Source organism: Apium graveolens, chromosome 8, assembly GCF_009905375.1.
Source record: "Apium graveolens cultivar Ventura chromosome 8, ASM990537v1, whole genome shotgun sequence".
Taxonomy (NCBI): Eukaryota; Viridiplantae; Streptophyta; class Magnoliopsida; order Apiales; family Apiaceae; genus Apium; species Apium graveolens.
In genome coordinates, this window is record NC_133654.1 from 12,527,138 (window position 1) to 12,537,386 (window position 10,249).

The following is a 10,249-nucleotide window of genomic DNA, read 5'->3' on the forward strand; positions in this document are numbered from 1 at the left end:
AACAGAGGTTTGAAGAACAGAAGCTCCCTTGATATAGAGGAAAATCAAGAGGAACCTTATTAATTGTAAGAGGCTAAGAGCCATAAGTTAATTGACAGTTCATCGGTAAATGCAGTGGGACTATACATGCAGCTTTTTCAGCAAATTTGACAAGATCTTCTGGTGGAGGAAGACTGTTGCCAAGCCTGTGAGACATCAAAATTGGTATGTTTTAGGGTGACAAATAGATGGACAATAGATAAGGCTATAATACAAAAAATACTAACCAAGATCATATGTTTTTAGCAGCAATTTTAGCTCAGGCTGATATTGTTCTCATATTAGAAAATGGTGGAAATGTCATGTTATTATTATTTTAATAATTATTATTTTATGAACTACATATAAATATATCAATTTTATTAGATATTTATTTTATTGGGTTAAATTATGTGATCAACTAAAGAATCTAATTAGATTTTAATATTTGGTAAGAAACTCAATTAAAAGAAGGCAAGACTATAGAGGAGACAGTAGAGATAGTGCATGTTTGGCTCGGATAGATTTACAACCTAGCTTATTTAGGTTAAAAGTTTATTTCACTTATCTAGTGTTGGCTTCTTCTATGGGAGAGGTTTTTTTTACGAACAATAAAATTTTATTGAACATAAAACATAAGAACACAGTCGGGACAACCTCCAAGCTAACAACTACAACCTGATTGTGAAACAAAAATCGAGCTAAACAAATAGCCGTTTTGTTTTCAAATTGCTTAACAGATAAATATAAATATTCTTTATAATAAAAATGATTACAAAAGTTTCTCTAGCAATCGAGTCAACACCACTATCACTGAAAATAGTGGAATCACAATTGACCTGGGCACATAAGAAACCGGTGATAGACCAGTGTTCATATCCATCAGTTACACCAACTGAGGTTGGAGGTACAAATGCACCATATATTGAACAATCCTTTCTTGTGCAAGGTGAGCTCTCGCGATAAGTGCCACAATTCCAGATTTGAAGCGGTTGCTCACATCTCCCAATACACAGTAGAAGTCATTCTTAATGCAACATGACAACGAATCAACAACCCAAAAAGATGGGTAGTAACAAGATCACACCCAAAAGGATTTAGATCTCGATTTTATTGAAAACTATTATAATAGAAATTAAAGATTTAGAAATGGAGGAAACCAGATGAGAGGATGGATGGGACAGCTGTGAATTTGATGGAAGGGAGGATGGTGAAGGATGGATGATAGTTATGAATGACGGCTGACTCTCATTAGGGTTTTTATCTATGGGAGAGGTTTCTTCGTACTAATATTAATTTTGTGTTCCCCAATCTAAGAAAAAGAAAATTATTTTTTTTCTTTCTCTCCCTATCATCTCAAAAGTGGGAATAATGTTTTTAAAACGAAAATCTATAATTATAAGTAATGGATTATTGAAACTCTTTTCATGTTTTACGGATTATTCACTTTCTTTTCTATTTATTATTCTGATATACTTAAAGAGGAGAATGTGTCTCTAAATTTATAAGACATCAAAATATAATTTTTTCAGGGTGCCAAACAAATCGACAACAAATTGATACTATATATAGGCTTATTATATAAAAGATAATAGCCAAGATATATGCTTTGGCATCCCTACTTTAGTTGCAATGTTGATAAATATTATTTTAGCACACGTTAAGAATTGTACCCACATTTGTTAGGTAGATATTGGTAGATATTGGTCTGCTATAAACAAATGGTTAAAGATGTCATTCCTTTATCACAGTGTTCGTTGTTACTTGATATAACAAATGGCCTTCAGGTGTTAAAAAGAGAGGTTGATGGTAAATTCATTATTCATATTAATTTAAAAAGACATAGCCAACTTTACCTAATTTTTTTTATTTTTTTATTTTATCTCTAAATTATGTTAAAAGGATTTGGTGACTTCAATTTTTATCTAGTAAGATAAAATACAGCTAAGGAGTTTTAATTTGTGGAACAAAATAAATGTTAATCATTTTACACAACACAAATAACTACTAAAAATGCTTAAATAACAAATAATATGAATAACTAATAATATGAATAACGGATTAGCATAAATAAAAAAAACTTATCATAATTAGCAGTAATGGTGACGAGGCTTAAGACTAGCTGAGACTCATCAAACAATTGTTCTAAAACTGACTGATCAGTTTAATTACTTCAACTTCTGACGAATAATTAATGGATGAATTGTCAGAGAATTTATACAGTATATTTAACCCTTAATTTATGATGTTCTTGGGCCTTATTTATTTCAAAAAAAAACTATAATTAGTGATTTTTTTCCCTTTATAATTACAATTTTATGAATAAATAGTTTTTCTCGTGCCATGGACTTTTATAATTTATATATCTCTTACCATTTATTATAACATTGACATTCCCATAAATTAGTCGTGAATTTGATCGTTATATTGGTACAGTTGTATTTAACCTTATTTTCTTATAATTAATCTTATTTATTAAATATATTCGGAAAAATCAACCATAATAATAATTTAATATGATTTGTTAATAATTAATATTACAAATATAACACTTGTTTATGATCATGAAAATAATAAACACTCTCGTCAGAGAAATGAAATTTAAAATATAAAACTTATTGAATAAAAATGAAACTACAAAAAGAAAAAAAAAGGAAAATCAATTCTTTCATCCTTTAATTTTATGTTGTTTTTGGTTATGGTCCCTGAACTACAAAATAATATTTTACGATCCTTATACTTTTAAATATTTCTGATATTTGTCCATCCATTAATTTTTGACTAACAAACGTTAGACGTTGCTGACGTGTCAAATTAAAAAAGAAAATATAAATTAGGTGAATTCTCAGTTATTAATATGTGTGATATTAGTCTCATATGATTTGCACATGATTGTTTTTCTTCACTCGCTTACTTGCATAAATCACATTACAGACTTTATCTATATGCACCTGTTCTTGCATCATGAATTGAAGGATTACGGTTTCCTACATATTATTACATAACAATTGACGAACAACTAATTTGGAGATAACATCCGGTGTTGGGTATGGCACAAGCACACTGAGGGCATCTGTCAACAGCAGAAATCTGCAAATGTGGTTATGGAATGGTTCCGATGTGGGTACATCTCAAAAAATGATATAGTAAAGGAAGAAGGTTTTTTGGGTGTCCATTTTATAAGGTGAAAGAGAAATATTGTGGCTACTTAATGGCACGATGATGATCAATTGTCGAATAATGACGAAACTAACATGTAAGATAGCTGTGTTGGAGGCAAGAATTGGTGAGCTCCAAGCATTGAAGAAGATGGAGTTTGCAGAAATGGAACTGAAGCTGAAGTTAAAAGATGCAGAAATTAGCCACTTGAAGTGGTTCAGATTTGGATTTTCAGTTGTTTTTCTTGCATTTGTAATGAAGTTGTGTTTATAAAAGAACTATTGAAGGTGAGTTGGTTTTTAATGAGTTAACTTGTAACAAATTATCAAATGAATTGAAAACTCGGTGTATGTTTAACACTACTATTTGACACTTACAGTGAAACTGAAATATCAAGATCTTTACTCCAAAACCATCGTAAATAAATATCCAAAAGTACTCATAACTTAGCAGTCAACTACTGTCATAAATTATCATCCAACCATTATCATAAATTAGCATCCAAAAGAAGTAATAACCATTTAGCATACAAGAATTTAAACTCTAAAATTGAGGACTTAATCACTTCTGATTTTCTGATTTCTTCAAGGTTGGCTTGAGTTGTGCTTCATCACTTCTGATTTTGATGATCCTGAGTCCCCTCCAACAGGCCTGTGAAGATATTTTTATTATTTCCTTAGTTGTTGAGAAGTAAAAGAAACCATCTTGGTGAGACATAAAAACACCAACACCTTGTGGGGGCAATGGAGGAGGTGGTGGTAATACTTGAACATTCGTCGCCTTTGGAGGCCTTCATCTCTTTTTCTTTGATTGCTGGGATTCATTTGTGCCTTCCGCTTTTGGCTTCCTTTTTTGACTTGTCACCTTCTTCTTTTTCTGCAAATTCAATAAGCAACAAAAATTATTAGTGAATGAAAGAAAAAAAAGACAGGTACAAACAAGATAAATTACCTCTGCAGCTTGTGCCCTTGCTGCCTCAGCTTTAGCCTTCTTTGCCTCGGCTGCTTCCCTCTGTCTTTCTTTTAATTCTTCCTCAGATGTTTTGCAACTAGGCTTTGTTGTGACCAAACATAAGGCACCTACTACAAGTCATTCTGACCCCTTCTTTCCTAACTTTATTCCTGCACCTGGTTCACCATGTTCCCTCTACACTTAGCCTGGACCCTTTGTAAATCATTCTTAGAAAACCAAATATCTCTCTTTTGTTCTACAGCATAGTCAATCACAGCATGCTTCAAGACTGATACACTAGTAAACAATAATCCAGGCTCAAATTCAATATACTTCATTGAGGTTCTAGGATTAAATGCAACATATGATGGTCCTTTTTCTCTCCGCACAGACTTAGATGATTCTTCATCATAATCACTAGAGTCTGATGACTCTTTAGAAGGCATTCTAAAGCTATCACTGTCATGGTCATTCTCCCATTCAGTGTCTTTACTCAAGTCTATTTTTTTCCTTTTTTTTGAATCTTTCTTATCTTTTTTATTGAGCAAAGTACTTAATGGAACATGCAAATCATCATCCAAACTCTCATTTTCATCTTTATTTGGATTTTTTTAGCCTTAGTTACTTGTTTTTTCTTTTCTATAATTTCAAGAAACTCCTCGTCTTTATCATTTCATTTCCACTATACTCTTCATCACTCTCATCCTCCTCGCTCTCATACCATTCACTCTCACTGTTATCACTATGACTACCATCAATTTCCTTCTCATTACCATCAATTTCAGGATCATTAGTACCAATCTCACAAGCATGATGCAACATATATAATAGCAATATCAAATTTCAAAGCATATGCATTCATCTCTCCTACAACATCATCATTCCATAATATAGTACAACTATCAAGTGAAGAACCTTCCTTGTGCCATTAAATTTTTATAATCCCTTATAGCCAAGATCAGTACTTACAAATTTATGACATACAGCAAGAGTGATTCCATCTAAATCTTGATCGTAAATGTATTCAATTTTACCTCCTTTGTAATATCTTACTCCATCCTTTGTAGTAAACTTCCCGCCTTGATGAATCTGTATGTTCATATGGTATAACCCTATCTGTAAGATAATAAAATAATTAGAGTTTTATCACTAATATGTGATGAATGATTCTGTGAAGCCCTGAATATATATGTATATGCCTTGATGGTCAAATAAGCTTTCGATCTAACCAATTTGCTGATGAATTACCTACCCCCAATTCTTCCTTAACCCTAATTAAACCCCCAAAGTATCTTTTCACGTTTTTTGGCTATTTATATTTTAAACCGCGTAAATATGACCGAAGCCAAATTCAACCGATTTTAGTTGAAATTAAGGGTGCGGCTAAATATAACCGAAAACGGTCGTATAAAACACCGGTGGTATTTAGCGCGGTCGTATTTAGCCATAAATTCGACCGCTGGTAGTTAAATTTAGCCGTGCTCGTAAATTCGACCGAATGTTGGTTGAATTTACCCTTGCCAAAAAAATAGAGGGAATTTTCCCGCCTGTTAAATTGTTGGGCATTCCTAAATACAACTGATTTCGGTTGAATTTAGTATTTCCCGCACTTTCCAATTTTCGGCACCAAAATAGGCTGAATTTTCCCGGGTTTTTGTAAAACACATGCTCCTAAATTCAACCGAAAGCAGTTGGTTTTAAGGCCACGTCATTGACGTACGTCAGCAGTTATAAATACGACCGCCTGGTGTAGAAAATTAAATACGACCGTCTGTGGTAGAAACTTAAATACGACCGTTTGTGGTGGAAAACTAAATATGACCGCCTGGTGTAGAAAAATAAATACGACCGTATTCGGTTGTATTTAGCCGCTTCCTGTTTTCTCCTAAATTCGGTTGAATTTAGTAGCTCCTTTTGGCAACCCTACTGTCTTCCTTTCTAACAGCCGCAACTATCCCCTCTCCCCCATCTTCTCCCCTTTTCCACCCATTATGCACTCATGTGATCATCCTTAATCATCAAGTAAGTATAATTATCTATTTTCATTTATTTTTTATGTTTGTATCCTTCCTTTGATATAATTGCATAACTTTTATACATATAATTTGGATTTGTTGATAAATATTAATTATTGTTTACTAATTTTTTCAATAGGATGATAAATAGTGTAAAATGTTCATATTGTTAGTGGTTAATAATTACATGTATGTGCGTATTTGTAGATGGCATCCGATCGTAGTTGGATTGGTCGTAACCGGTTTAATGAGGCAAATTATTTAACGGAAGAATATAAAGCCGGTGTGGATAAATTCATTGAATTTGCTATAGAACATAGCGAAAAAAGAAGATAACGGTCTTATAAAATGTCCGTGTCGAGATTGTGGAAATAAGTACTTTAAGAAGCCTAGTACCGTGAAAAATGATTTATATCGACATGGTATCATGCAATGGTATACTACATGGGATTGTCATGGAGAGAAAAATATATCACAAGTCGAGGTTGGAACGAGTTCTGGATATAGAGACGTTGATATGTATGATGCACATGATGAGGATGATTTTGATGATTGCGAGGGTTTTGAGGAAGAACCAAATGAAACGGCAAAAAAATTTTACACGATGGTGGATACTGCTTCTGAACCAATTTATTCAAATAATTCCAATTTTACAACATTGGAGTTCTCAATGAAGTTGCTTGAGTGGAAAAATAAGCATAATTGCAGTAATAATGGCTTTGATGACTTGCTCCATCTCATTGGATTGGTATTACCCGATGATCATAAATTGCCCGAAAAGTACTACAACATGCGAAAGATGATTAAAGCATTGCATATGGAGTATGAAAATTTTGATGCTTGCGAGAATGATTGCATGTTATTTTACAAGGAATATAGTGGTAAGACAAAGTGTGATATATGTAATGGAGAAAGATACCAGAGGCAGAAAGATCCTAAAAAATAGAAGATTCCACAAAAAATCTTGCATTACTTTCCTATTACCATGAGATTGCAGCGTCTATTCATGGCCAAGACTACTACAAAAGCTATGAGATGGCACCATGATAGAATTGTAGTTGAAGGTGAACTAAGTCACCCAGCGGATGGAGATGAATGGAAACAATTTGATCGAAGATTTCATAGATTTTCAAAAGAGATTCGAAATGTAAGACTCGGGCTCTCTACAGATGGATTTGACCCCTTTCGAGACAAGCACACGAAGGAGTATACAGTATGGCCTGTGGTGGTTGTTGTTTACAACCTGCCTCCCTCTATGTGTACAAAGGCTCCATATATGTTCATGCCTCTTCTTATCCCCGGACCGACAGATCCGACAAAAGACTTACATGTTTATCTTAGACCTTTTGATTGATGAATTGAAAGTGTTGTGGCATACCGGGGTTGAAACATATGACATGTTCTCATGCACAAATTTTATCATGAAGGCAGCACTGTTATGGACGATTAGTGACTTTCCTGGACTTGCCATGCTTAGAGGGTGGTCCACCAAAGGTAAATTATCATGTCCAGTTTGCATGGGAGAAGTAAAAGGTAAACAACTCAAACACTGTGGCAAAATAAGTTTTTATGGCACTGCTCGATATTTTTTGGAGTCAGACAATCCCCTACGAAGGAGTACTAAATTTGGAAGTGTAGAGACACGATTAGTTTGTTCTAGACATTCAGGGGGCAAGGCCAAGGTGATGTGTGAGCAGATACAGTTCCCCCCTCCGGGAAAGTCACATAAGAAAAAACCAAGAGATTATGGGGTGACACATAATTGGACACATTTTTCTCCATTTTTTGAGCTTCCATATTGGGAGACACTTAGCCTTCGTCACAATATTGACATTATGCACACAGAAAAGAATGTATTTGACAATATTTTTTACACAATTCTTGGTGATGGAAAGAAGACCAAAGATAACACAAAATCAAGAAAAGATTGTCAAGAATTACGTGTACACCGTGAGTTGTGGATTCGAGGTGATGGCACTGAACCCCATGCACCATACACACTTTCAAAGGAACAAGTTCATAAGTTGTTCAAGTGGATTGAGTCATTGAAACTTCCAGATGGCTATGTCTCAAATATATCCAGGTGTGTGAATTGGGTAAAAAATTGCATTCGTGGTATGAAATCACATGACGGTCATGTCTTCATGCAAAAATTGTTACCTATTGTTTGTCGTGACCTTCTTCCGAAGCATGTAGCTGATCCTATAATTGAATTGTGCAACTTCTTTCAAGATTTATGCTCTTCAAATCTCAAGTACTCAGATTTGGAAAAAATGGAGAAAGATATAGTGAGGATAATGTCCAAACTTGAAACAATTTTCACTCCTGGTTTTTTTGATCCTATGGAGCATTTGCCATTACATTTAGCAACCGAGTATAAGTTGGGTGGGCCAGCTAATGGGCATTGGATGTATTTCATTGAAAGATATTTGCTCAACTTAAAATTGAAAGTGGGAAACAAAGCTCGAGCGGAGGGTTCGATGGCACAACGCTATATTGAGGAGGAATGTGTACACTTTTGCACGTTGTATTTTGATTCCAAAAATGGAATGATGCGTAATAAATTAAGAAGAAACGAGGCCCCTCGAATGTTTCATGATGACAATTTGTTAGAAGTGTACACATATCCAACACATCCTAGTCTACGGACTAAGATAAAATGTTGAGTGGTGATGAATATGAACTAGTGGCATACTATGTTCTTATTAATTCGCCGGAGGTTGCAAAGTACTTGCGGTAAGATATTTTTAGTATTACTTTTGCAATTTAATTTAGTTTACAATATAAGTTTTGATTGTTTTAATTTGAATATATATAGTGGATTCCAAAAGTTGGTAGAACGACAATACCCACATTTTAATGATGCGGAAAAGGAAAATTTTCAAAAAGAACAATTTAGAGCTTGGTTCGAAAGAAGGGTATGCATTTCATTTTATAAATGTACATATATTTACAAATTTTGGATACATTAATTTTCTCACATATTATTTTAGGTCAAAGATGATGAGAAGCTCAAGGAAAAATTCATAGACCTAATAAGAGGTCCATTGAATAAAGTGGAGTCTTATAAAGCATGCAAGTGCAATGGTTACAAATTTGATTGCGTAAACGCAAATGAGCTCACTTCACCAAATTCCGGTGTGATTGTCATAGGTGAGAAATTTATTTTTTTCTTAATATCCTAGTTGTACCTTTTCATTTCCATTTATTCTTAAATTTAATACATTTATAATTGTAGGGACTTCTTATAAAGAAAGTTATGGAAACTATTACGGAAGAATAGAAGAAATTTTCAAACTCTTATATCATAATGGACATAAAGTAATGGTCTTCAAATGTGATTGGTTTGATCATACAAAACATGTCAAAGTTGATAAACATCGGATGACAACTGTGGATGTGAAATCAAAACTAAATGCCGAAGATGTTTTTGTGTTGGCTAGTCAAGCCCATCAAGTATACTATGCACCGAATATTTTGAATGCGAAATCATCATGGTACACGGTTCTAACAACGAAGAGACGACTAGTTAATGAAAGTGTGTCAACTCAAGAAAGGAACAAAATTGATGATGATGCTCTACAAAATGAAGTGTCAAATGCTTCATCATCACACGTCAAAAGAGTTATTGTTCGTGATCCCTCATATTTTTTTATTGACTTGAGGATGTTTGAAAATGACTATTCAATGGATGACAATGGGGAAGAAGAAAATAAAAAAATGAAGAAGACGAAGACGAAGACTCCAATGAGAACGAAAATGATGAATTAAGTGATAACGATGATTTAGTGTAATTTGACACTTTTTATGAAATATGTACGAAAAATATTTTTATTAGTTTAACTGATTTAATTTGAGTTTATTTAAATATATGTTAGATTTATTTATGTTAGATTTAAATATATGTTAGATTTATTTATATATTTTTTGTTATGTTGAACTAAAATAGGGGATGTGTTAAACTAAAGTAGGGGATTTATACAGAAGGGCAGGGGAGCCAAAATATAATGGTACATGTAAATTCGACCGCAACTAGTCAAATTTGTGTGACGGCTAAATTCGACCGGTGTCCGTCAATTAAATGTTTGATATATAAACAGATTCAT

The 10,249-nt window shown here is 33.5% G+C and overlaps 2 protein-coding genes across 2 annotated transcripts in view; both read left to right on the top strand.

Moving 5' to 3' along the window:
* The window catches only part of LOC141676992 (uncharacterized), a 33,265-nt gene that overhangs the window by 20,907 nt on the left and 2,109 nt on the right, over positions 1–10,249 (top strand). The gene's annotated exons all lie outside the window — the stretch shown is intronic.
* Positions 7,129–9,914, top strand: LOC141679298 (uncharacterized). The gene is made up of 4 exons (XM_074485800.1): positions 7,129–7,473; positions 7,571–8,653; positions 9,137–9,296; positions 9,382–9,914. The coding sequence occupies exons 1-4, from the start codon at positions 7,129–7,131 to the stop codon at positions 9,912–9,914; spliced, it is 2,121 nt and encodes a 706-aa protein (XP_074341901.1).

What these genes read in the sequence shown, in the direction of transcription:
- LOC141679298 (XM_074485800.1), top strand. Translation starts at nt 7,129, where the DNA reads ATGAGATTGCAGCGTCTATTCATGGCCAAGACTACTACAAAAGCTATG. An exon ending in ATCCGACAAAAGACTTACAT is followed by an intron (nt 7,474 to 7,570) that starts GTTTATCTTAGA and finishes TTTATCATGAAG; the next exon opens with GCAGCACTGTTATGGACGAT. An exon ending in TTCCGGTGTGATTGTCATAG is followed by an intron (nt 9,297 to 9,381) that starts GTGAGAAATTTA and finishes TTATAATTGTAG; the next exon opens with GGACTTCTTATAAAGAAAGT.